Here is a 25,840-nt window from a genome sequence, read left to right as displayed (position 1 = left end):
TCTTTCTTTCTTTTCTTTCATCTCGCTCTGTCGTCCAGGCTAGACTGCAGTGGCGTCATCACAGCTCATTGCAACCTCAAACTCCTGGGCTCAAGCAATCTTCCTTCCTCAGCCTCTTGAGTAGCTGGGAATACAGGTGTGCGCCATGACACCTGGCTAATTTTTCTATTTTTATTAGAGATGGAGTCTCGCTCTTGCTCAGGCTATTCTCGAACTCCTGAGCTCAAATGAGCTTCCTGCCTCAGCCTCCCAGAGTGCTAGGATTACAAGGGTGAGCCACTGTGCCCAGCTGAAATTTCTTGATGAATGGACTGAGTTTATGCATTTTTGGCAAAAAAAACCATAAAAATAATGTTAATCTTTTTCAATGAATCGTATCAGAGGCACATGGTGTCAGTTTGTCTCATTATTGGTGATACTAACTTTGGTCACTTGGTTCGGGTGGTATCCTCCAGATTTTCCTATAGTTATTTTTTTCCCTTTGTAATTAATAAGTATTTCAAACCTATGTAAATATTGTCCTCCTCCTGAAAGTTTCAGCTACTGGTTTTAGTGTCCATTGATGATGTTTGCCTCAATCAATCATTACTTCCGCCATTCTTTCTGTGTTTATTAGTTGACATTGTACTATAAGGGAGAGCTTTCCCTTCTCCTTTATTATGTATGTATCTATCAGAATAGACTCATGAATTCTTTTCTTTTTTTTTTTTTTGAGTCAGAGCCTTACTCTGTTGCCCTGAATAGAGTGCTGTGGCGTCAGCCTAGCTCACGGCAACCTCAAACTCCTGGGCTCAAGCAATCCTTCTGCCTCAACCTCCTAAATAGCTGGGACTATAGGCACGCATCACCGTGCCCAGCTAATTTTTTCTATTTTTAGTAGAGACAGGGTCTCGCTCTTGCTCAGGCTGGTCTCGAACTCCTAAGCTCAAACAATCCGCCCTCCTCGGCCTCCCAGAGTGCTAGGATTATAGGCGTGAGCTACTGCGCCCAGCCTATGAATTCTTTTTTTTTTTTTTTTTTTTTTTGAGACAGAGTCTCACTCTGTTGCCCGGGCTAGAGTGAGTGCCGTGGCGTCAGCCTAGCTCACAGCAACCTCAAACTCCTGGGCTCAAGCGATCCTCCTGTCTCAGCCTCCCAAGTAGCTGGGACTACAGGCATGCACCACCATGCCCAGCTAATTTTTTCTATATATATTTTTAGCTGTCCATATAATTCTTTCTATTTTTAGTAGAGATGGGGTCTCGCTCTTGCTCAGGCTGGTCTCGAACTCCTGAGCTCAAACGATCCGCCCACCTCAGCCTCCCAGAGAGCTAGGATTACAGGCGTGAGCCACCGCGCCCGGCCTGAATTCTTATTTTATTCAATGGGTTATAATCTTGGGTCTCTTAATATATGGGTTCCCCTTGCTTTTTTTCCTTGAAATTTATGTGTTAAAGAAATCAGGTCACCTGTCATCGTTTCCACATTGTGGATTTTGCTGTTCATATCCCCATGGTGACTTTACTCATAAACTGGCAATTAGATCTACAGGCACAATCAGATTTGAATTTTTAAATTTTTTAGGGCCAGAAGTACTTCCTAGGTGATGTTATAACACACTTTTCATTTCTTCTCACCCCTTCCCAGAGGTTGGAAAGGTGTATGAGCATTGTGACGTCGATGACTGCTGGTGTCTCTGAGAGAGAGGCCAACGATGCCCTCAATGCCTACGTAAGTAGTATGCTTTTCCCACAGCCGTTTCTGCTGCTGCGAAAGCCCTGAGTCATGGCCAAAAAGACGGAACGACTAAGTAGCTAGGGGACTGAAGTTCATATCTTGGCTTCCAGAACGAGATTTCCCAGCTCCTCTCTCTTACTGTGGGAGCCTCTCTCTTGGAAAATTGGACATCTTTAAATAAGAACTTTTTATTTTTATAGAGACAGGGCCTTGCTGTGTTGCCTAGACTGGAGTGCAGTGACTATTCATGGGTATAATCATGGCACACTGAAACCTTAAACTCCTGGCCCTGAGATCTTCCTGCCTCAGCCTCCCCAACTAGCTGAGACTATAGGTGCACCACTGCACCCAGCTTTATACGTTTTTTCTTTTTCCAGAGACAGGGTCTTACTCTGTCTCCCAGGCTGGAGTATACTGGCACAATCGTAGTTCACTGCATCCTCAAACTCCTGGCTTTAAGCAATCCTCCTGCCTCAGTCTCTCAAGTAGCTAGGACTACAGGCACATGCCACCACACCCAACTAATTTTTGCTTTTAATTTTTTTGTAGAGATGGAGTCTTTACTTTGTTGCCCAGGCTGGTCTAGAACTCTTGGCCTCAAGTGATCCTCCCACCTAGGCTTCCCAAAGTGCTGCGGTTACGGGCATGAGCCACCACACTCAACCTATACATTATTTTTAATATTTTAGCACGTGAAACAAAGTTTTGACTGTGACCCATCACATGAGATCTGTTGTGGAATTTTCCACTTGTGGTATCATGTTGGTGCTCAGAAAGTTTGAGAGGCCGGGCGCGGTGGCTCACGCCTGTAATCCTAGCACTCTGGGAGGCCGAGGCGGGTGGATTGCTCAAGGTCAGGAGTTCGAGACCAGCCTGAGCGAGACCCCGTCTCTACTAAAAATAGAAAGACATTATATGGACACCTAAAAATCTATATAGAAAAAAATTAGCCGGGCATAGTGGCACATGCCTGTAGTCCCAGCTACTCGGGAGGCTGAGGCAGTAGGATCGCTTAAGCCCAGGAGTTTGAGGTTGCTGTGAGCTAAGCTGACGCCACGGCACTCACTCTAGCCTGGGCAACAAAGTGAGACTCTGTCTCAACAAAAAAAAAAAAAAAAAAAAAGAAAGTTTGAGAGTTTGGAGCATTTCAGATTTGCAGATTAGGGATGCTCAACCTGTAACATATTATTCTTATTGTGTCTTCACTTTACAAATTTCAGAAGTTCAATGATTTGCCCATGGGAACAGCTTGGTAGATGTGCTTGTTATTCCATGACTGACTCTTTGCAGCTCTCTTTCTGCTGAAGGCTATTAAGTTCTGATAAAGGTGGTAGTGGAGTAGGATTTTTTGTTTTGATTATTTCCACTTTAAACATTCTTAATTTTCTGCCCCTGTCATGCACCAAGCTTTTGGAGAAAGCAGTAAGAGTTTATCCCTTCCTTCTACCTCTCTCCTAAAACAGCTGCCTCATCCCCTCCCTCCTTTTTATTTTTTTTTTTAAGAGACAAGGTCTCACTATGTTGCCTTGGCTGGAGTGAAGTGACTAGTCTCAGGCATGATCATATCTCATTGCAGCCTCAAGCTCCTGGGCTCAAGCGATCCTCCCACCTCAGTCTCCCAAGTAATTGAGACTACAGGCGTGAGCCATCGCACCTGGCTTCCTTATCCCTTTTAGGAGGAGGAAATCATCAGATTTAAGAGTTGTTGATTACCATTTGCATGTTAAGCAGAAGTCTCATGTATTCTGGGAGAAACTGCTCGAGAACTTTCTACCTATGAGTGACAACTAGTTTTTTCTCATCCTCACAATCCAGGTATGCAAAGGGCCCCCCCAGCATGAGGAAATTTGCCTGGGCCTCTTTACTCTTGTCCTTACTGAACCTGCACAAGCCCAGAAGGTAAGACACCCTGCTCTGGACCCACAAACCCTGCTCATATATGATCTGAGAATATGGTGGAACTTAATAGTTTAACTGGGTTAGTATGAGACTCTTTAACCAGAGCTGGATCACCTTGTTCTCCAAATGTATTTACGCCTCCCTTTTTACTCTCAGTGAATTGGTCATCCTTTAACTAAAGTCATTTCTCTACTTCCAGATTCTGAAGCTAAAAAGCAAGAAAAGGCAGTTGTGAGAGTGAAAAAGCACATAGAATTTAAAACTTTAGATTTATGAGGCAAGGCTAAAAGGATTGGAATTTAATCCAGAGCAGAGAAGAGAACAACTTAACCATGTCCAAGATAACCATGTCCAAGATAACCATGTCCAACATAACCAAGTCCATGCAAGCTCTTATCCAGCAGAGCATGACCTGTAGTTTGCAGGTTCTGCCATTGGCAGGTGAATAGAAAGCAGGCTTAAAATTGCAGCAAGTAGGATTTAGATTAGACAGCTTAATATTACATGATTGATGCAGTAAATAATGTAGTGATTAAGAGAACACTGAGGTACACTGGAGTCAGACTTCCTGAAGAATATTGTATAAAAACTAGTCTGGGGTTCTTCACAAACAGAAGAGTTTCCCTCATGTGGAATGGTTTAAGTAGAGTCCTTCCTTGAGGTGAGGGACTAGACAGGGTGATCTATTTGTATTCTGTTCTGTTTGTAATAAAGTAGCAAAATTCTGTTTTCTGCCTCTCCAGATTTCCTTTTTCCAGCAATTCTGTGTCCTGATATGATGATGTAAAGTCTGTCTCTGGTATCTGGCATTGACTGTGTGACAGTAACAAGAGAAGAACTTAGAGCAGGGGAATTCAGTATTCTCATTGGCTCTTCCCTGAATCAGGGTGATGTGGAAGGAAACAAACGTGCTCTGTGCCCAGCATTCTGTTCAGCTTTATCCAGACAAGATCTCATCTTATCCTTCCCCCAAACCATATGAGGTTGCTGGCTTTATCCTCTCCCCCAGACTACTTCTAGTTTACCTGTGAGGCTTGAAGGTCAGAGATGTTGTCATTTGTTTAATCAAGGAAAACCAAAGGAAAATCATTCCCAGGAACAAGAACAGGATGCTCATGGTCCCCTGGCACAGCTGCTTGAGTTAGCCTCCGGGGAAGGATTTATGGACATGGGAACCTGATCTACTTGTACTTCTCGATGCCAGCTGGAATAGGGTCGAGGATGAGGGTGGGCAGCGAGGCAGCAAGTATTCACAACTCCTTGGTTTCCCAGGACAGCCAAGGCCATTCTGGGCTGGGACCTTGTTGAGTTAAATTGCTATTTCATTTTCATACTGAGTTTATCATCAAGATCCTTGAAGACATATGAATGTCTCCAGGTTGGTGGTGATATGATCCAGTGTAACCCACCTGTTTTAAAGAAATCGTTGGCAACTATGGGGGCAGATGGGTTAGGGTCAAGGTTTAGTCCCCCCCTGCCTTTTTCTTTTTGAGATGGGGTCCCGCCATGTTGCCCAAGCTGGTCTTGAGCTCCTGGCTCAAGTGATCCTCTCACCTCATCTTCCTAAGTAGCTGGGATCACTGTGCCTGGCTAATTTTCTCTGTGTGAATTTTTAAAAATACAATTAAAATCTCATTTAATGATCTCATGCAAATTAGTCTTGTCTGTTAGAAAGCTTTGGTGTGTTTGTTTCAGATGATCTGAATCAGCCAGGGTAAATCACTAAACCTCAGTGAAGGGGCAGGGTGTGTGTGGTAATTCTAGCCCTTTGCCTGGCCTGGCAGTAAGAGGCTCTGCATTGTAAATGCTTGTTATGTCATGAATTTGGCCATCCGGATACAGCAAGAGACTAGAGCATCTCCTCCTCTTTTTGTCCTATGACAACCCCATGAAGGAGGCCCAGGCCCTCTGGGGAGGTGAAATATCTTGCCTTGAGTCTCATAACTGGTTGACAGCTGTGCCAGGATTCATGTTCACGTGCTAACATTTTCTGACTCTGCTACCCGTGAGCCTCCTAGGCTGAGCCCCCAGGTCAGGCCTTTTCAGACAAAGGCAGTAGAGACAGAATTAGGAGGACTCAAGTTTTATGTGAGTGAGGAAGTATCAGGTAGTGACTCATTCAGAGACCTTGAGCCAGGTCAGAGTGTGGTGGAAGAATTAGTGACGTATCTCCCTAGAGCTTTGATCCTTCTCCCTAAAAGAGTAATTAATTACTTTGTAAAAAACTTCTGTCCTGCAGAAAGAAGTTTTAGGTGGGAGTTACTGATGTGAACTGGTCCAAATGCACTGTTTTAGACTTCAGCTTAAAGCAAGGGGACTGTTTTTTAAGGGTTTATATTTGGGGGTGATTCTACTTTTGAAACAGAAACCTCTGGACGGATTTGAGATTTAATTGTCCCTGAATCTCCACAGGCCTAGAGATAGGTGGTGGGGTTGGTAGAGAAAGTAGTAGTGAAAACTGAGTCTTGAACACATTAGAAACCTGCTCTGGAAAAGCATGAGCTGAGGAGCCTGTTAATACTGTCAGGCAGGTTCAAGGAGTCAGGTTCAAGGAGTCAGGGCCAGCTCTCTGGGATTTAGTGGTTGGGATTAGGGTGGATTGAACAGGTGAACAAGAGAACTCAGTTAAGGAGAAAGCAGGTCAGGTATTGGTAAAGAGTAGAATATGCGTAAGACGGATTTTGTTCCAGTTGTACCTTCTTGATTTGCATCTGCTCTTTTGGCAGCTCCTAGGAATGTTTATGTTCTTTGAGTTTATTTTTTTTACAAGCAGGCTCTTGCTCTGTTGCTCAGGCTGGAGTGCAGTGGCATGATCATAGCTCACTATCACCTGGGCTCAAGCGATCCTCCCTCCTTGGCCTCCCAAAGTGCTGGGATTATAGGCATGAGCCACTGTGCAATGCCTCTTGAAGTTTATAATATCCCATTCGGTGTCTGAGCTAAACAGCTGGAACAGGCCTAGGCTGGGGAACTGTTCTGAGGAGGGAGGCTAAGCTGTAGGCCTAAGCTGTGCAGGCACCAGCAGTCAGTAGATAAAGGTAATGGGAAAGGGTCTAACATCAGTGCCAATATCTCTCTTCATCAAAGGGTCAAGGGCCCAGGCAGTTCTTGATGTGGGTGATTCTCCCACCAGGCAGCTCTAGAAAGAAGGTTGGGGGCTATAAAGGCCTAGGCTGGAGCAATACTGCTCTCGACAGGGTCAAAATAGGTGTGCTACCTCAGTGCCAGCCTGTCATATTCTCTTTCTTTTGAGACCCTCTGCTTTTCTTCTCTGTTCTTCGCTGAAGTTCTTTTTCCCCATCTGCCAGTCATCAAACTGGCACAGAGACTGGTAAGACAACTGGTAGCCTCAGGGTTATACTCTTGGTGCCCAGCTGCCGTGTGTAACGAGCAGTTATGGTTAATAAAGTCCCAGATGGAGTATGGAATCAGGCAGACGGTGTCTGCTTTTTTCGTCTGACCCTGTGTCTCCAGAGATACTTGTCCTTCTTCCCTGTCCTGGGTCTATTCTGCACTTCCAGGATTTCTGCTTTCAGTTGAACAAGTTTCTTCTCTGGTTAGCACTGTCTCTATCTTTAGTCTGACACAGATTTTCCTTCTGCCACTTCCCACATCCTCTCTGCCCATTCTGTGACTTACCTGTGGGGGAGGCTCCAGGGTTTCATTACCAACATTTGCTGACCAGCACATTCACGGCAGTTCCCTGGGCCCCCTTATCTCTTCCCTGTTTCCTTGTTCTTTTGATCTCCCAACTGTCCCGCAGATGGAGTCAGAAGGTAAATTCTCCTTTGGGTATAAAAAGTTTGTGGCACATAGGGGATCTCTAACTGTTGGTATTTTTATCGGATCAATTTGTTTGACTTAAGGACAATAGAGGCAGGAGAAAGTAACAGTATCTCATCTATAAGGAGTCCCTTGTCCCACTAAGGCCAGAGGGCAGCTGGTCTTGAGGGGTACATCTCTTTTGAATGCTCAGGATGAAAGAGTTTAGAAATGTAGTTGTCTCAAAACCATCACAAACTCTTACCTCCATCCCTAGAAGCCTCTTTTCCTTCTAGTTATTTCTAACGTTGGTATAAGAGGTTGTTAAGCATGGAATCTAAAATTGGACTGCCTGGATTTGAATCCTGGTTCTTCCTCTAATCTCTGATGTGACCTGGGGTGAATTGCATTAACCTCTCTATGCCTGTCTCCTCATTTGTAAAAATAGAGATAATAATGAATATTATCTATTTCAAAGGTTGTTTTATGTATCAAATGCAATAATATATATTATACAATATAAAGTTTGTCACAGTGCCAGTGATTGTTAGCTATTATTATTGTTATTGTTGATGCCATCTTTGCTACTGGCCTTCAGAGGTTGTGGGAAGCTACCTACCTAATCTCCACCCTTTCTGATGAGACCCTGACAGGACAGAACTCAACGAGTTAAGCAGGTCGCTAATGAGGTCCCCTAAGGTATTCCTCCAGGAGTCCAGCCTCACTATAGAGACAGGGTTAGAAAAGCTCTAAGGGGAAGGGAAGCAATGACTCTCGCAGAAGAAACTGGCATGTCCTCCCTCACCTCCCCCAGGGTTGAGTATGCGAAAGGACCTCTCCTTTTCCAACACTTGGCAGAAGCAAAGGGCATCCCAGTGAAGAGAAGGAAGACATTCGTTAAGGAAGTTCAGTTTTGGTTCTGCCCTTTCTGTCTGGGGCCTGCCCTGATCCTCCTACCTTAGTCCTCCCTTTGCTGCATCTGGCTGGGTCAGTACGGGTCTAAAAACCTCTTTGGGATCCTATCTGGCTTGTTCAACCAACCCCATTCTGAGGTGACCTTTTACTAGCAGATGAAAAGCAGATGGCCTCCACCTGGTTTTGCTCAGCTTGTGGCATCAAACAGTATGACACTTCCTAAGAGGGGAGGGAGGGAGGACGGGGACACGACCAGGAACCTTGCTCAGCAGGCTTTCCTGCCTTATTAGAGGATAGCCCAGTTCCTTTTCCCCACCCTGTGTGACAGAGCAAGAGATAGGTTTGGGACGGAGGAGCCCCGTGGAAGGAGAGTGTTTCACTGCTGCTTGGTATCCCATTGGTGTTATTTAAGTTTAAGAAACTCATGGGTGGGGGTCCACTACAGGTGGGGTCAGGAGCATCGTCCTCAGCCTGCTGGCTGCTCACAGACCTCACTTCTCACAGTGTTACCGCGACTTGGCTCTGGTGAGTCGTGACGGCATGAATATTGTCCTGAATAAAATCAACCAGATACTTATGGAGAAGTACCTGAAGTTGCAGGATACCTGCCGTACTCAGGTAAGGCAAGAAAGAAAAGAGGAACGATGCAGACCTCCTTGGAATGTTTACCTTTGGGGGGAGTTGGGGAGGCTGAGCTCAGCATCATGGGCCAGCCAACTGCCCAGGCCTGGCAGGTACCCCTTTCCTCCCTTCCAAGCCTCCCTTTCCTCTCTCTTACAGGGAAGGAAAGGGGGAGTCGGGGCTAACACACTCCTACCCTTGTGCACCTGAATTATAATGTGATCGAATTAGCTCTTTTCTCAAACTCACAGGCCCTGCTCTTCATCTGTTTTTTCCTCTTTCCTTTAGTTGGTGTGGTTGGTGCGGGAACTAGTGAAGAGTGGGGTTCTGGGAGCCGATGGTGTATGCATGACATTTATGAAGCAGATAGCAGGTGAGTTTGATGGCAGGAGCATAAGGAAAAAAGGAGGGGAGCCCAGAGACTAACTACAGTCAATGGAGAATGTGCCTAAGGGACTCGATTCCTGAGTTGCTTAGACTCTTTTCTTCTGATACAGACATCCTCTGGCCACCTATGTTACTGAAAGAAATTCATTGAAAAATCATAGGAAGTCTTTTGAAGCAATAAGTTTTGCCTCATTTTCTTCCTTGCCAAACCTAGGGCCTGACAGAATATTTGGCCTAATTTAGCCAGTCTTCACTTTGAGGCTTCATGGCATATCAGATCAGGAAGGAATGGCGATGGGGAGAGAAGTGAGAGCAAATAATTTGTTCCCATGTCATTATGCTTTAGGAAACCTAGACATCTTCCCTGACTCCATCCCCATGTTCTGAACACTTGCTCACTAATAATCATAACATCTAATTGGAGCCAGTCTGAGGGACAAACTATGTCACAGAACAGACCCTGACATTTAGGTTGTATTATCATCTTGGCATCGGTGACATCTGTTTGAGCCAATGAATATCCAAGAGGCTAGTCTGAAGATTGCATGTGTTTGTTTAAAAATGACCCTGCCACTCTACCTCACCATTTGCCCATTGGGGCATTGCTTCCTCGTTAGGATTTTATGTAACACTGATGCTCCTGTTTTGATGTGTATGAACCTTAATCTGTGTGATGTGTGACTATGTGAACATTAAATTTTTAAATTGGAACCTGAGGCAAGGCATAGCATTGTGCTGGCTATTTTTATCCTCTCTCCTGGCACTTTCTTCCCTGTTTGGCACTTCCAGCCCCCATTTCTCATCCCAAGAGTTTGGTCTGGCATTGCTGCACATTAATTCTGTCTTAGGAAGTTCCATAGCAAGCACTGAAGACTGTTATCTGGAAACAAGAAACTCTTGGCCGGTTGTGAGCCTGAGCACGGGACTTAGAACATCCAGATGCTGGACTGTAGCTGTTGCCAGCCACCTGTACCTCTCAGGCCCTCTCTGAGATACCATCCCTTCTTTCCAACTGTGGGTTTCTCACACATTCCTTTTCAAGGGCCAGAGTGTTCCCACTCCAGCTCCCAATCTATGGAAAAGTAGCAGCTCTGGTTTCTGGAAAAATCCAGAACCTTCCCTTTCCTTCTCTCTAGAGGGGGAAACTTTAAAGCCTGGCAGAATAGAAGGAGATTATTCTAGCATTCAGGACAACAGTGTTGGAATAACAGTTAGGGTGGACCAGCAGAACGGATGAAGAGATGTATTGGATTAGCTGAGTTGCTAATCAAAGCTATTCTGACTTTCTTTTTCCCCCTTTGAAATCAGGTGGAGATGTTACAGCCAAAAATATCTGGTTGGCAGAAAGTGTTCTGGATATCCTGACGGAGCAGAGGTAGAGTCCACCATGAAGGGTGGGGCAAGAGCCAGATAACGGCCATCAGGGGTGTGAGTGTGGGAAATGGGGATGGAGGGATTGTGTGGCCCAAGAACACCTTCAGTTAGAGAAGGGGAGGAAAGGGGAGGCAGAGACAAGTGTGTTGGTGGCAAGTGAAGGAATTAATGCCATGGTGTGGCCCCATGGATGGAGGAATGGGAAAGAGGTCTTTGCTAAAATATCTCAGAGCCCAGGAAAAACTGGTTTCATCTGATAAGAGTTTATTTTTGATGCAGACCTCCTTGGAATGTTTATCTTTGGGGGGAGTTGAGGGAGAATGAGCTCAGCAGCATGGGGCCAGCCAACTGCCCAGGCCTGGCAGGTACCCCTTTTCTTCCTTCCAAGCCTCTCCATCCAAACCACGCTGTTTTTGAAGTGGCACAGGGGGCAGTGGGCATGAGGAGGTAATAGAGATCAGTGAATCCCGCTAGAGCTTGCATATAGAGCTTGGAGGCTCCGGTGCTATAGAGCGCATAAAGGGGACATATTGGGCTTTCTGGCTGATTCTTTTCCTTCCTTATCAAAATAAAGGGCAAGGATTTTTTTCTTTTTTTTTTTTTTTTTTCCTGAATCTGTGATCCTTCATTGCTCAACCAGAAATTTTAATGAGGGCTGTTCCGTATCTGAACTTGTTTGGGGATAAGGCATTGCCCTTGGCCTCAGTCTTCCTCTTGCTTGACTTCAGAGTCTCTTTCTGGGTTAGGACACCATAGTAGTCAACTGATTGAGAAGGCTAATAGCCCTACTACCGAATGTGGTTTAGAAGAATGGTTCTCCTCCCGTTATTCACGCTGGCTGTGTCCTGTGCTCTGCACAAGCCTAAAAGCTCTGCCAGGTCTGCTATGCAGTGCCACCTAGTGCTCTGGGCGTGGATGTGCAGCTACATCTGGCCCTGCAGCACTTGTTAGTCTTCTGGTTGCGCCGGCACCTGAGATCCTAGCAGTCTCTTAAACAGTCTCTTCTCTTAGATCTCTGTGCCTTTTTAGTGTCCTGGGTCACAGGGTCTCACTTTCATCTCTCTCTTTCTCTTTATTATACCATTCTAGGATTCAGATGTATTTATTACTTCTGTTAACAATCTTCCTAAGAAGTGATTTTTCTTATTTTTTTCCTGGTGCCAGATACCTCCTGTCCCATACCTTAAAGCTGAGTTTTGTACACAAGCGTCACATAACAGCCAGATAACTGCCCCACCTTTTCCCTACCCTCCAAAAACCTCACATCCTTTGGTGAAAGTGAGTACCTAGAAGTTGAAAACTGTGTCTTCCTCTACAACCTCCTTCTCACTCCTTTCCAAGTGTTTCAAGGGCTGTGGAGTTAAAAGGTAGCAGGTGGGGGCAAGGAACCCTCCCCAGTGACCTTGGCTAGTGCTTCTATTCTGTGAAAGGAAAAGGCCAGAGTCTTTTAATTAGGTGGCCTGAGCACTTTTCCAGAATCAGGATGTTGCCTGATTGGATTAACCAAACTCCATGTTTTCTTCCTCCAGTTCCCTGTCCTCCAGCAAGAGTGCCAAAGCCATTACAAACTATTTGCTTGGGGGAGACAGCTTCCTAATTTTGGCACTTAGAGCATTAGAGTTTTGGGAATTTCCTCACTGTGTCCTTTTCTCTACCCCTGTTAAAGCAGCAGGGAACAAACAATTCTTTCATTATACCCTTTTTCCCCAGGGAAATTCTAAAACTCCTTAGGAGATGGGTTTTGCTATCCAGAATGGGGTTCTTTTCTTCAGATTGTGATTTAGGGCTGGTGACTTATTGGTGACTAGAGAGAGAGCCAGGGCAAGGTTTGTGGCATGGTGGGCTGCTAATGGCAAACAGATAACAGGGCCAGTACAATATGTTCTAAAAACTTCAGGGTCCTGAAAGGATCTTGGAACTCCCCAGAGGATTTTGCACCACCCTTAAGAACTAACTGCTAACTTAGGGACACTTAATGAAACTCTTTCCCTACAGTCTGAGCTGAGTAGAAGCGGTAGCTTATCTCTGTCCCTAGTACCTCACACATTTTTTGGTACATGACAGACACTCAGTAAATGTTTGAATGAATGAGCCACAAACAAAGTTATTTTATTCAAAGCTAAGTAGTTATGTGGTAAGAAGAAATTGCTTTCATTCAGCACTTATCTTTATTGGGCACCTGGTAGAGAAAATTAGGACGTTGTCCTTACCTTAGCAGATTGATAGTCCAGGATAGATAATAACAGCATGAGCGAGTGAGCAAAAAACCAAAGGAGCTACTCCCGGTGTCTAATTATCAAACATTGCTGAGGCGCCAGAGGCAAGCCCAGGGCAGGGGTGAATTGGAGGGTGAGTGGGTCTAGGGAGGGTGAGGTGCCAGTGTCTTCCCTCCCTGCAGGGAGTGGGTCCTGAAGAGCAGCATCCTCATCGCCATGGCTGTTTACACATACCTCCGCCTCATCGTCGACCACCACGGGACCGCCCAGCTCCAGGCTCTGCGGCAGAAGGAAGTGGACTTTTGCATCTCACTGCTTCGGGAACGGGTGAGGGTGTTGGACAAAACAGTATGGGGAAGTGAGACCCATGATGGGATACCTCTATAGGTTTTTTTTTTTTTTTTTCTTTTTTTGCTTTTTTCCCCTAGTCTGAGCCAAGCTTGCAACTATAGGTTTTGTGCACCTGGGTCAGGGATGCCTTGTTAGAGATGGAGGTACTTTAAGATCTGATGTTTTTCATTCTTAGGCAGGTGAGGGTAGAGGTGGGGAATCAGTATGGAACAGCTCTAGTTCCTGGAAATGCTAGTTCCCATTATGCTGGCATCCCAGGGGTTTTCCTAGTCAGCTTCATGAGCACTGTTGTACAGCACACGCTAGCTGTCCTTGTGTGCCCACCGTTACATCATCCCCCACCTACCCTCCTGGGTAATTCCCATGTTCAAGTGGGATTATGAATTGTCCACTATCAGATCTTCTAAGAGAGATATCTTAGAGCTGTGCTAATGTGGTGGCCACTGGCCACATGTGGTGATTTAAATTAAAATTAATGTTATGTAAAACTTTAAAATTCAATTCCTTAGTTGCATTAGCCACACGTTGCCGATGGGTTTTGTTTGAACTGCACAAGTATAGACATTTCTGTTACCACAGAGTTGGACCCACAGAATTCTATTGGACAGGATGAGTTCTGGGATAGTCTAGGGCTCAGTTGGCCAATCCCCTTCTATTGGAATCTTAGTCTCCCAAGAACTGGATTGAAACAGTTCTGGGTAAGGGGAATAGATTAACGTGAAAGCCAGTGGGCTCCAGCACTTCCCATTAATCTCTCATTCTTGTTATCAGTCTTTGGCTTCCAGCTCTTTTCCCCTGAATAGCTAGGAGCCTATCCTTTGATTCCAGAAGAAATCTTATAGTCCTTTCAACCCTCTTTCCTTCCCTCCTGAGAACATGTTGTTCCCTTATCCTCCCTCCAGCAGGTAAACAATCCATGTTTTTATTTTCTTTCCTGTCCCCCTCCTTCCTCCTACTCCCCATCAAGTTCATGGAATGTTTGATGATTGGTCGAGACCTTGTAAGACTACTCCAGAATGTTGCTAGGATACCAGAATTTGAACTGCTTTGGAAAGATATTATCCATAACCCTCAGGCCTTGAGTCCTCAGTTCACAGGTAAGTAAGGGCCTGGGCGTCATATCCTTGAGAGGTGGGAGGTCAATGTATATGTCCTGCCTAAATCAAGAAAGTAGAGGTTGAGCTGTGCACAGTGGCTCACACCTGTAATCCCAGCTACTTGAGAGGCTGAGGCAGGAGGATCACTTGAGCCCAGGAGTTTGAGACCAGACTGGACAATGTAGTGAGATCCTGTCTCTTAAAAAAATAGGTAGAGGTTGGTGGGTAAGAGTCTTTGGCAGTCAGATATAGAAAGCTTGGGACAGGGCAGGCTTTGCCAAGTACAGCTGGATGGGGGCAGAGGTGCAGAACAATTCATGTGGTTCTCAGACATTCCCTATTTGGCAGACTCCAGCTGTCATTACTACCAAGAAAAAAGTGAGACAGAGGACTGTGATCCTCCTCCTCCCCTCCCGGCAGCTCCTTGGCTCAGGAGGTGAGCCGATGACCAGTTTCTAGCTTTGCTGAGTCCAGCAGGGGAGTCAGAGGTCAACTCGTGAGACTGAGTCAGCAGAGGGGCTGGAAATAATCCTGTAAGAGAAGACTCCTCCCTGGGAGAAGTCTTGCCTCTAATTCCAAGGACCCAGCTTGTCCAAAATCTTTGGGGGAGGGAAAGAGTCTCTGTGTGCCTCACTTTGACAAGGTCCTTTTCATATGCCTTTCCCTTCCCAGGGTCCTGCTATGGTCTGAACAATAACTGTACAGCTTTGCTCCCCACCCCATCTCCAACACACACATGCACACATACAAACTGAAAGCAATTGTCCAGGACCTGGGAAGTCAGGAAAGAAGAGAGGAAAGTGCTGGGCCTACCTTGTATTGAACATGTGTTGAGTTGCTTTGAGTACCTCCTCTGTGTTAGGCACACGTATGTTAACTCATCTAGTCTTCAGGACAGCTCTGTCAGACGAGTATTTATTTTCCATGTTTATAGATAAACTGAGGGTTAAAGAGATTAAGTAATTTGCCCAAGGCTGCACAGCTAGTAAATGACAGAGGCACAATTTGGATCCATGTCTTTCTGACTCCAGAGCTTGTGTTCATGCCAGAATACCACATTGGTCCTGACCCTTTGATGGGACCATCAGGAGCAGAAAGAGAGGCTACAGTTTCCCATATGATTCCCTTAACTTTGCAACCTGTTGCCAACTGGAATCATGTGGGCAGGGAGCTCTGGAAGGCCAACAGAAGAAGGCAATTAATGTAGCTGAGGCCTGGGGATGGTGGATGGTTGGAGCAGAACACACAGATGCTGGTTAGAATCCCCACTTGTACCTATGCTTGACTTCCCTTGGTCTTGTCTCATTAATCGAATTTCCCCATAATTAAGATCATTGGCCATCAGTACCTGGCCAAGGTTCGCCACCTGTCTTCCATTCCTTCTGGTTCTCAGGCTTTTTTCTTTTCTCTTCCCTTCCACATTTGGTTCAGGTATCCTACAGCTTCTTCAGTCGAGAACATCCCGAAAATTCCTAGCATGTCGTCTAACGCCAGACATGGAGACTAAGCTCCTCTTCATGACATCCCGGGTAAGCTAACCCACTGCAGCGGGAAGAGGGGCTGCGGGTGCTAGCTGGGCTTCTTGCTTCCGTCTGTGGATCTGTTCCCAGTGTACACCACTCTACGGTGGAGTGGTGGCCGAGTGGGTGCCCCTGCTGCCTGGGTGCTGGCTGGCTGCTTTCCTTTGTTCATTCAGTGCCTACACAGCGGCATGGTGCTAAGAATTGGGGGTACGGTGTTGAATAAGAGAGATACAATTCCAGCTCTTGTGATGCTTTCAGTGTCTAAAACAGTCATTAAACCAGTAATTGTATACAAATAATATCATTCAGAAGTGTGAAATGTGCTATAAAAGGGTAGAGTGAGAATGCTCATTCTAGGAAACTCCACAGTTGCTCTAGGGAAACCATGAGCTCTCAGGAAGAGGCTGTGGCCTTTTGGTTTCCAAACATGGCTGAATTATGACAGAATTACCTGAGGAACATGTTAAAGATGCAGTTTCTTGATCCCGCTCTCCCAGAAGATCCGATTGAGGGATCTGTGTTTTTAGCGAACTTCCCAGGCAATTCCTCTACAGTCAGTCTGGCTTTAGGGAACTACTGCCCTAGCCAGCTTTCAGTTTCCCAAGTCATGCAGAACTGTCTAGATCTGTGCCATCCCATGTGGTAGCCATGTGTGGCAATTTAAATTTAAGTTAGTAAAGTAAAATTAAAAATTCAGTACCTCAGTCACAATAGCTGCATTTCAAGTGCTCAATAGCCACCACCATTGCAGAAATGTTCTGTTTGACAGTATTGGTCTAGGAGTATCTTTTTGTTTTACTTTTTATCCTTTTGCTCTATTTTGGTTGATTTCTTCTGACAGATGGGGGATAGAAGAAGAGGAAGACCAGATCTTTTTCCTTATTTGGTGTTACTATTTGTCACCATTTAGGGTCTGTTTAGGGGAAGAACTAGCTGCAAGAGGGTTTGGAGAGTCTATGCTTTGGATAATGGTTCTGTTAGTTTGCTCAACAGCAGGAAGCTCTCAGTCAGTGCTGAGTGGTGAACAGGCTCAGCTCTTGCTCTTGAGGAACATTCCTTGCTATTCACCAGTGGCTCAAGAAAATGAGAAAAGATTATGCTTATGACTGGAGAATCAGTGACCAGTACCAGGAGTGGACTACAGTTGCAGTTGGGGGTAAATTATAGTATCAGCTTGGTGGCAAAAATGAGTGTGCCACTGGCATGTGCGAGGCAAGCTAGAAACTGTCAGCATGCTCTTACATTAGGAAGTCCTCCCAAAAGAGGGGAGACTTGAGAGACAATATGAGCTAATGAATACGATATGGGAAGAAATGGAGGTCTAGGTCAAGGCTAGAGTTGAATGTTGCTTGTTTTCCTCTGTTCAGGGACCCCACCCTTCCTTCTGAGTTTCTTTTTCCAACTTCTTCTAGGTACGGTTTGGTCAACAAAAGCGATATCAGGATTGGTTCCAGCGCCAGTACCTGTCAACTCCAGACAGTCAGTCTCTGCGCTGTGACCTCATTCGCTACATCTGTGGGGTAGTCCACCCTTCTAATGAAGTACTGAGTTCAGACATCTTGCCCCGGTGGGCCATCATTGGCTGGCTCCTGACAACATGCACGGTTAGGGGCGGGGCCGTGGGGCAGAGGATGTTGGGTGGTGCAGGGTGCCTCTTCCTTCGTGTTCCCCATATTTCCATGCTTCCTCCTCACTGCAGGCCTATCTCACCCCTAAGGGCCCCTTTTTCACTCTGGTTCTCTTGAATGCCTTGGCCTTTTGCCCCACTTCCCTTTGAGTCTCTAGAAATTTACTTATACTCATTATTTCCCACCTGGGTTTGGGGTTGAACAGATTCTATTGCCTACCTCCAATGCTTGGATTTCTGAGACATCCCTGCCTTTTTCACTTTAGCTTCCAGAAACTACATAATGGCTATTCCTCTGAATTGTTCCTTTCTTAACTTAGAGCTTGCAGTCTTTAGACCCTCACCTCCATGCCTTTTGGCATCAGCTTGAATACTTCCCTTCTCTGGATGTAGGAAATCTGCAGCGGAGCCATTTCCTTCCCAGCATTTCCCTCCCTGTGCCTGGGGTGGGAAACTGTCCATTCTCTGGCATCTGGCTGCCCCCTGACCTCCTTCTGACAGGGTTACTCCTCCCCGATCTGACTGGGTCTTTGGAATGTGCTGATTCAGATGTGACAACAGGCTGTTCCTCAGGGGTCTCTTCTTCAGGAATGTGCTGAGGGAGCCCAGCAAGGGCAGCCCAGGGGGCTGGTCTGAGTGTTGCCCCAGCTCAGGGGTGATCGGTGGACTCTCAGTACAAGGGTTCTCTCCTGTGGGTATCGGAGATGTGTACTGCTGGGTATGTGAAGAACCCAGGCCAGTCCCCATCCTCTTGGTTGGTAAAGCCACTTACACACACTCATGCATAACACAGACTCAGGTGCCCCTCACCCCGTGGGCGTTCCACCCTGTTTCACTGGGAGCTGACTTTCATAGACGGGGCAGCTAAGTGGGCCCTGGTTCTGCCTTGAGCCTCCAAAGGGAAAGGAGCTGGTTGATGAAACGAGCCCTCTTTTTTTCTCCTCTTTTCCAGTCAAATGTTGCTGCCTCTAATGCCAAGCTGGCTTTGTTTTACGACTGGCTGTTCTTTAGTCCAGACAAGGATAGCATTATGAACATAGGTATGTGACCGAGACCAGGCAGCGCCACTTCCCCATCCCCCAGGTCCCCACTGCCTTGTCTTAGTGATAGCAGTCATAAATCTCAGGGCAGCGTGGCGTGGAGGCAGCTTATCTGGGAGCAGTTCCGCTGTTCCTCGTCAGTTCTCCCTTGACCTAGAAGGAGGATTGCTTTGATGAGGCTGAGCAGTCACTTCACCCCTCTCACCACAGCCTTAGGCTTGGGCTGTGGACGGCCTAGGCAGAGGAAAGGCTGTACCCTGTCCTGCTTTTCCTCTCCTCTGCCTCCTTTCTCCACGCTGAGTGCTGGGGGCAAGAAGGGAGGTAAGGGCTAAGAGCTGTTTGGGGGGCTGTCTACTTTTGGGTTGCTCAGTGGGAATAGGAGGAATAGACACAGCATCCCCAGAGCTGTTCATGTATATTGGCATCCCATGGTACAGAGTTGGAAACTGACTCTCTGATGTGGGGGGCCCTTTAATTCCACACTGTCCAGAACCAGCTATCCTGGTCATGCATCACTCCATGAAGCCTCACCCAGCCATCACTGCCACACTCCTGGACTTCATGTGCCGCGTAAGTGCCCTAGCTCTCTTTTCTCCCCGTGCTGGATGAGCAGAATTAAGTGTATCCCCCCCATCTCCAGTGAATGAGTCTTCTCAGCACCCCTTGACTGTGGGAGCAGAAGTGGCCATGGGTCCTGTCCCCTCAGTGAATGCTTCCCTTCCATACTCCCACCATCTCCAGTGGATCTTCCCATGTTTCCATGGGGTTTCTCAACCACAGGGATGATGACTCATCGTAGAATCTAGTCTCCTTGAGGAGCACCCAGGTCCAGTAAGAGTTTCCCATTTTAGTGGCCCGGAATGGTCAGAAACGCCAATCCTCTCTTCAGCCATACTCCCCTGTGTCCCCTGATCAAACCAAAGCAGCTTTTTAGATCTGGTTCAGCGGAATATTCTGGATAGAGCATCCTGTGCTCATTTTCCCTTCCCGTTCTTCTCTTCCAGATTATTCCCAACTTCTATCCCCCATTGGAGGGCCACGTGCGGCAAGGTGTCTTTTCCTCCCTCAACCACATTGTGGAGAAACGGGTCTTGGCGTAAGAAGTTTGGGGGTGGGGTGGGGGGTTGTTTTCCCATTTTTCATTAGGTCCAGTCACCTGCAGGTCAGGCACATCCAGATACTGCCATACCACTGCTGGCCCTTTTCCTTGACAGGTATAAAAAGTACCGATTCCACCTCAGGCTGCTGGGCGTATGTCCTCCTGACTCTTAGAGGAATTTCTCTCATGCCGTCTTATTACAAAGGGCTTCAAATGCCTTCATGCTCCCTGTTGACCCCGTCCAAGAATCTGAGTGTGGCCCAGTTATACAGATTGGACTTAGACCTATCTCAGTAACTCCATGTTGAGCTAGAAACGAGGGCTCTGATGTTGACCTTCATTTGTGCTCCCCATTAGACACCTGGCTCCCCTGTTTGACAATCCTAAATTGGATAAAGAGCTGCGGGCAATGCTGAGAGAGAAGTTTCCTGAGTTCTGCAGCTCACCGTCCCCGCCTGTGGAAGGTATGGAGCCCTCCCCTTCCATCACCTGTGCCAAAGGAGGGACGCGCCAGCCAAGGCTCAGACCAGAGTCCTGTTCAGGATGTTGTCCCTGCGCGGGTCTCCTCCTCTGTGACACTGCCCATCTCAGCTTTTCCCTCCCCAATTTTTCTGCTTATTCATTTTTGTGTTGTCTCTCTTCATCTAATCTTATCTGACTTTTGCTCATCTTTCTTGCTCTCTTAACTCTAATTTTTTCTCTTACTAACCCCTTCTCAGTAGGTAGAAGGGTTTCTTGTAATGTTTATCTCACTTTAACTTTGCCCATCTCTTCTCTCTGTCGAGCTCTAGGCCCTGGCCCTGGATGAGAGGTCGTCATGTTGGGTCTCAAATCTTGCTCCTGATTCCAGACTGCCGTCTCCCCACCACACTTTTTTGTTTGGGGATGAGGGCTGAAGCCAAGCAGACATCTCACCTTGGTTTTATTTATTTATTTTTTTACAGAACTTCATTTGTCAATAAAGGCCTTAAGCCAAGCAGTACATCCCAACTTTTTTTTTTTTTTTTTTTTTTTTTGAGACAGAGTCTCGCTCTGTTGCCCGGGCTAGAGTGTCATGGCATCAGCTTAGCTCACAGCAACCTCAAACGCCTGGGCTCAAGCGATCCTCCTGCCTCAGCCTCCCGAGTAGCTGGGACTACAGGCGTGCGCCACCATGCCCAGCTAATTTTTTTCTCTATATATTTTTAGCTGTCCAAATCATTTCTTTCTATTTTTAGTAGAGACGGGGTCTCGCTCTTGCTCACGCTGGTCTCGAACTCATGAGCTCAAACAATCGACCCGCCTCGGCCTCCCAGAGTGCTAGGATTACAGCCGTGAGCCACCGCGCCCGGCCCCCAACTTGGTTTTAAATTAAAGAACACTTGGGACTGTCCCTGGTCTTACTCTAGTCACTAATTCTGAGCTGAGCATAGAGCAGTCGTGTCCTGCGCTGTTCTTATTCCTGGCAGCATCCCCCTGTAGGTGGTGGAGGGTTGTGAGGACAAGAGGTTTGTCCTTCCAGGGTCAGTAATCCACATAGGTCATAAACTCCTTATTCTCCTACTTGCCCTCCAGTCTCCCTTCCCAGAAGCGTGGGACATGTTAGAGGACACGGGAGGCCATCAAATGCCTTGTCTTTCTTTACTCCCAAGTTAAAATTGAGGAGCCAGTTTCCATGGAGATGGACAACCATATGTCAGATAAGGATGAGAGTTGCTATGACAATGCGGAGGCAGCCTTCAGTGACGACGAGGAGGATCTCAACAGCAAAGGTGAGGCCAGCAGCAATGGCTCATTCAGGGTCGGCCCGGAGAGACCAATTCGTAGGAGCAGCCTCTCTACAACCTTTCTGTCACCTTTGCCCTGTGAGTTAAAGTTTTGTTAACAGGTTTACTGGATGAGACTCCCAGTGCAGAGCCCTGCACTCAACACTGAAGGCAGGAAGGAAAAAGAAGTGGTTCCTGCACTTTTTTGCTTGTAAGAGCTAGGACATGTGCACACTCAGGGAGACGCTTTAGGCACTCACACCACATTGAGTGCACAGGTGCACACTTAGGGCATGTGAGGAAGGGACAGATGGTTCAGGGGACTGTCTCTGTTGCCAGCATCTGGGCAAACTGACTTCTTTCCCAAATTACTACTTTCAGGAAAGAAGAGAGAGTTTCGCTTCCACCCAATCAAGGAGACAGTCGTGGAGGAGCCTGTTGATATCACCCCTTACCTTGACCAGCTGGATGAGTCCCTAAGGGACAAAGTACTCCAGCTACAGAAGGGGAGGTGGGTGCCGACCTCACTCGCCACCTCAGGAGGTGCAGCCCCAGGCTCTCTACCTGGTGCTTGGTGGGTGTGGCAGGATGGTGGAGGCTGGAGGAAAATGTGATGGGAGTGTGTGGAGAGGTAGTTGGAGCTTCATGAGGGTTTTTTCTGCAGTTTACGTTGGAGGGTATGGGCTGGGAGTGGGGCAGCCTCGTTCCCTAACACATCGGGTTCCCGCTCCATAGATTCTGGGGAGAAGAGCCTTTGAGAACCAAAGCAGGGTTGATGGGGATTTCCCTTCTCTTTGGGCCTCTGCCCAAGAGCAGCAAATTCTGCCCTACAGCCTCCCCCCACCCCCAAGCTAGGATTTTACACAGAGCTCCTTTGTTTTGTCTCTGAGCATGTTGTGCATGTGAGTGTGTTTGTGCACACTGTTCTGGGTGTGTGTCCTGCCCTCTGCTATCGTTATTGTCCCTGGGATTTCCTCTCACTTCTGTCCTGCAGTGATACGGAGGCCCAGTGTGAGGTCATGCAGGAAATCGTGGACCAGGTCCTAGAGGTGAGGAGGAACCCAGCCCCTTAGGGAGGAAGCAGCCCAGCCTGCTCAGCGTAGAGTTCCCCCTGCAGACACCTCCAGGGACGCTGACTCTGTCCTCTCCTTCCTCAGATGGGTTCCCTCTGATGGGGGTGGAGAGCTCACTGATCCTGGAGGTGGAAACATGAGTTCCGAGGCTGTGGGAACTCCGGGGCAGGAAGGCTTGGGTCTGGGTAGTGACACTCCCTCCCTTGTCTCACCACCCAGGAAGACTTTGACTCGGAGCAGCTGTCTGTCCTGGCTTCCTGCCTGCAGGAGCTCTTCAAGGCCCACTTTCGAGGGGAAGTGCTGCCTGAGGAGGTTACCGAGGAGTAAGGCTCGTCTTCCCTGGCCCCCCAACTCGGGAGCCAGAGTGCTCTCTTACAGTCCAAATCCAAGATGCACTTTGCTGTGAACTTAAGAAAAATAATCTATTCACTTAGTGTTTTTATTCTCAAATGTACTGCTTCATTTAAACAAGGGTTTATTTTTGCCTGCTCAACACCGTGTATGCTAGGAGAGGTACACACTCCCTTTGCTTCAACCCCCACTGCTGGGCCCAGTAGCCCCAACCTTTGCTGAATCATGTGGGATTGGACCCTGGACTGAACTCTCTCCCTGAAGGGCAAGAGTCTCACCTTCAATGAGGATGACAACCTCAAATTGTGATTCCATGTTAGAAACCTGTTCTCTGTTACTAAGCCTCTGGAGCAGTAGAAAGTTTGCCTTTTGGGTAGGAAAGGAGCAGGCTGGCATCTGGCCTTAAGCTGGTCCTCCATATCTGCCTGCAGCCCACTGCCCCTCCCCTCACGTGGATTCTCATATGTAACCTTCCTCTTGTAGGTCCCTGGAGGAGTCTGTAGGAAAGCCTCTCTACCTAATATTTAGGTAAGCACCCAACTGTAGGAGATACCGCACTGTCTTCTGTCTTCCCTGACAGCACACATGTGCTCCCATCCTGGAGTAATAGGGCCCCTTTCCAGGAAGGAGGAGGTATACGGTGGGCACAGAGCCCATGGCACCCCAGAGGCTCCATAGGTGAGTCTGCCGTAGGTAAAGCTCTGTTCCTCTCCTCTCACCCCCGCATCTAGGAACCTATGCCAGATGCAGGAAGACAACAGCAGCTTCTCTCTGCTTCTGGACCTTCTCTCTGAGCTATATCAGAAGCAGCCCAAGATTGGCTACCACCTGCTCTACTACCTGAGGGCCAGGTGGGTATGCTCCCCACGTTTCCTGTCTCCTCCTACACACTCACTTTCCCACCCTTGGCTGTCATCACCAGGGCCTTCCATTTGTTTGCTTTTTTTTTTTTAAAATAATAGCTATATAGAAAATTCACCCTTTTATTTATTTATTTATTTTTAATTTTTTGAAACAGAGTCTCACTTTGTTGCCCAGGCCAGGGTGCCATGGTGTCAGCCTAGCTCACAGCAACCTCAAACTCCTGGGCTCAAGCGGTCCTACTGCCTCAGCCTCCCGAGTAGCTGGGACTACAGGCATGCACCACCATGCCCGGCTAATTTTTTCTATGTGTTTTTAGTTGTCCTGCTAATTTCTTTCTATTTTTAGTAGAGACATGGTCTCGCTCTTGGTCAGGCTGGTCTCAAACTCCTGAGCTCAAATAATCCTCCTGCCTCGGCCTCCCAGAGTGCTAGGATTACAGGCATGAAAAATTCACCCTTTTAAAGTGTACAATTCAGTAGTGTATTCACAAAGTTGTACAGCTATCACTACTGTCTAATTTACTGAGTCTATCTAACTTACATCACCCTAAAAAGAAAGCCCATACCCATTAGCAGTCCTGTTCCCGTTCTTCCCTTCACCTAGCAACCAACCACTGATCTGCCTTCTGTCTCTGCAGATTTACTTATTCTGGACATTTCAGATACATGGAATCAATGTCTGATCTTTTGTGACTCGCTTTTTTCACCTAACATAATGTTTTTAAGGTTCATCTGTGTTGTAACATATATCAGTTCCTCATTCCTTTTTATGGCCAACTACTATTCCAGTGTATGGATACATGACATTTTGTTTATCCATTTGTCTGTTGGTGGACATTTGGGTTGTTTCCACTTTTTTGTTATTGCAGATGGAGCTGCTGTGAACATTCATGTACAAGTTTTTGTGTGGACACATGTTTTCAGTTGTCTTGGGTACATACCTAGGAGTGGAATTGCTGGATCATGCAGAAAAATCTGCTTTTACACGGGCAGGGAACTGCAAAACTGTTTTCCAGTGTGGCCGCAGCTACTTTTACATCCGTTGATTGCTCCACGTGCTCCCCAGCACTTGTTGTTATCTGGCTTTTTTTTCCCTTAGTCTCTGTGCTTTTTTTTTTAATTGTCTGACTTTTTGACTCCAGCTATCCTAGTGGATGTGAAATGAAATCTCATTGTGGTTTTATTTGTATTTCCCTGATGGCTAATGATGTTGAGCATTTGTTTATGCGTTTATTGGCCATTTGTTTTTTTTTTTTTTTTTTTTTTTTTTTGAGACAGAGTCTCACTCTGTTGCCCAGGCTAGAGTGAGTGCCGTGGCGTCAGCCTAGCTCACAGCAACCTCAAACTCCTGAGCTCAAGCGATCCTCCTGTCTCAGCCTCCCGAGTAGCTGGGACTATAGGCATGCACCACCATGCCCGGCTAATTTTTTCTATATATATTTTTAGCTGTCCATATAATTTCTTTCTATTTTTAGTAGAGATGGGGTCTCGCTCTTGCTCAGGCTGGTCTCGAACTCCTGAGCTCAAACGATCCGCCCACCTCGGCCTCCCAGAGTGCTAGGATTACAGGCGTGAGCCACCGCGCCCGGCCTATTGGCCATTTGTATATTTTCTTTGGAGAAGTGTCTATTCAAATCCTTTCCCATTTTTAAGTTGGTTATTTGCCTTTTTATTGTTGACTTTTAAGAGTTATTTATATATTCTGGATACAAGTCCCTTATCAGATAGATAATTTGCAAATATTTTCCCCCATTCTGTGGATTGTCTTTATTTTTGTGTTGTTTTTTGTTTTTTGCAACACCAGGAGAAAGGCATATCTTCACTTTTGTGATGGCATCCTTTGGATCACAAAAGTGTTAAATTTTTATGAAGTCAATATTATGTTTTTTTTTTTCTTTTGTCATGTGTGCTTTCATCATGAAGATTTACTCCTATGTTTTCTCTGAGAGAACATAGTTTTAGTTCTGTGGCTTTGGTTCTTACTTTAGGCCTATAAGCCATTTTGAGTTGAGTTTTGTGTGTGGTGTGAGGTGTTATTGCCCTCCTGGCTAGAGCCCAGAAAGCAAGAGAGAAAGCCTGACCTGAACCCTCTTTCTTTTCTTGGTGTTCATCAGTAAGTAGCTTCACTCATTGTGGTCGGAGCCCTATCTGGAGCACTGGGGAAGGGTGGGGAGAAAGAGG

At 46.7% G+C, this 25,840-nt stretch overlaps 1 protein-coding gene across 1 annotated transcript in view; it reads left to right on the top strand.

Moving 5' to 3' along the window:
• INTS3 (integrator complex subunit 3) overlaps positions 1-25,840 on the top strand; it is a 41,763-nt gene that overhangs the window by 8,036 nt on the left and 7,887 nt on the right. The window contains exons 2-20 of the mRNA XM_069480574.1: positions 1,627-1,710; positions 3,532-3,615; positions 8,797-8,910; positions 9,202-9,286; positions 10,609-10,675; positions 13,073-13,217; positions 14,209-14,338; positions 15,770-15,867; positions 17,274-17,465; positions 18,441-18,528; positions 19,019-19,098; positions 19,533-19,624; positions 19,985-20,091; positions 21,259-21,378; positions 21,754-21,883; positions 22,367-22,421; positions 22,665-22,768; positions 23,280-23,324; positions 23,528-23,647. Of these exons, the coding sequence (XP_069336675.1) occupies positions 1,627-1,710; positions 3,532-3,615; positions 8,797-8,910; positions 9,202-9,286; positions 10,609-10,675; positions 13,073-13,217; positions 14,209-14,338; positions 15,770-15,867; positions 17,274-17,465; positions 18,441-18,528; positions 19,019-19,098; positions 19,533-19,624; positions 19,985-20,091; positions 21,259-21,378; positions 21,754-21,883; positions 22,367-22,421; positions 22,665-22,768; positions 23,280-23,324; positions 23,528-23,647 (1,940 nt within the window). The remainder of the gene's footprint in view (positions 1-1,626; positions 1,711-3,531; positions 3,616-8,796; positions 8,911-9,201; positions 9,287-10,608; positions 10,676-13,072; positions 13,218-14,208; positions 14,339-15,769; positions 15,868-17,273; positions 17,466-18,440; positions 18,529-19,018; positions 19,099-19,532; positions 19,625-19,984; positions 20,092-21,258; positions 21,379-21,753; positions 21,884-22,366; positions 22,422-22,664; positions 22,769-23,279; positions 23,325-23,527; positions 23,648-25,840) is intronic.

The sequence above is a fragment of the Eulemur rufifrons genome, chromosome 8 (genome assembly GCF_041146395.1).
Source record: "Eulemur rufifrons isolate Redbay chromosome 8, OSU_ERuf_1, whole genome shotgun sequence".
NCBI classification, from domain to species: domain Eukaryota; kingdom Metazoa; phylum Chordata; class Mammalia; order Primates; family Lemuridae; genus Eulemur; species Eulemur rufifrons.
Note: the sequence above shows the minus strand (reverse complement) of the source record. Positions and strands in the feature narration are given on the sequence as shown.